This window comes from Apaloderma vittatum, unplaced genomic scaffold (genome assembly GCF_000703405.1).
Source record: "Apaloderma vittatum isolate BGI_N311 unplaced genomic scaffold, ASM70340v1 scaffold25341, whole genome shotgun sequence".
Classification (NCBI taxonomy): Eukaryota; Metazoa; Chordata; class Aves; order Trogoniformes; family Trogonidae; genus Apaloderma; species Apaloderma vittatum.
The window spans coordinates 35,451-35,907 of NW_009698940.1; the positions used below are offsets into that span (position 1 = coordinate 35,451).

Consider the following 457-nt stretch of genomic DNA (forward strand, 5'->3'; position numbering starts at 1 on the left):
GGGGGCACAGCCTGGCTTACCCTGAGCTGCAGCTGCCTGGGGCGAGACAGCATGAATGAGCCCTGTCTTCCCAAAAGCTTTGCTTTCCCTGGGACAAAGAGCCCGGGGCAGGTTGGCAGCGGTGGTCCCGTGGCTGTTGGCTACCGTGGCGGTGCTGAAGTGGCCACCAGCCCTGGCTTGGAAGGGGCCAGCAGTGAAAGGCAGGCTGCGGCGTGCCCCCTGCTTTGGCTGGCACTGCGTGCGCTGTTCCTAAGCAACATCTAATAGTAATAATAATAAAAAGAAGGGCTCCGAGAGACACAACTGTGCTACATTCAAGGCAGGGTAATTGCGAGGCGAAGCACGAGCTCTGACTCTCTCCGAAACCTTTTCACTCTCAGAGAAAAGGATGCGTCGTCCTGCCAGGAGCAACTGGACGAATTTCGGAAGCTGGTGGGAGCCGTGAGGAAGTGGCTGA

At 58.0% G+C, this 457-nt stretch overlaps 1 protein-coding gene across 1 annotated transcript in view; it reads left to right on the forward strand.

Annotated features, from left to right (window-relative positions):
* Positions 1–457, forward strand: part of LOC104280529 (microtubule-actin cross-linking factor 1-like) — a gene marked incomplete at both ends in the record, with an annotated part of 44,595 nt that overhangs the window by 33,181 nt on the left and 10,957 nt on the right. The window contains 1 exon segment of the mRNA XM_009878201.1: positions 320–456. Coding sequence (XP_009876503.1) covers positions 320–456 — 137 coding nt within the window.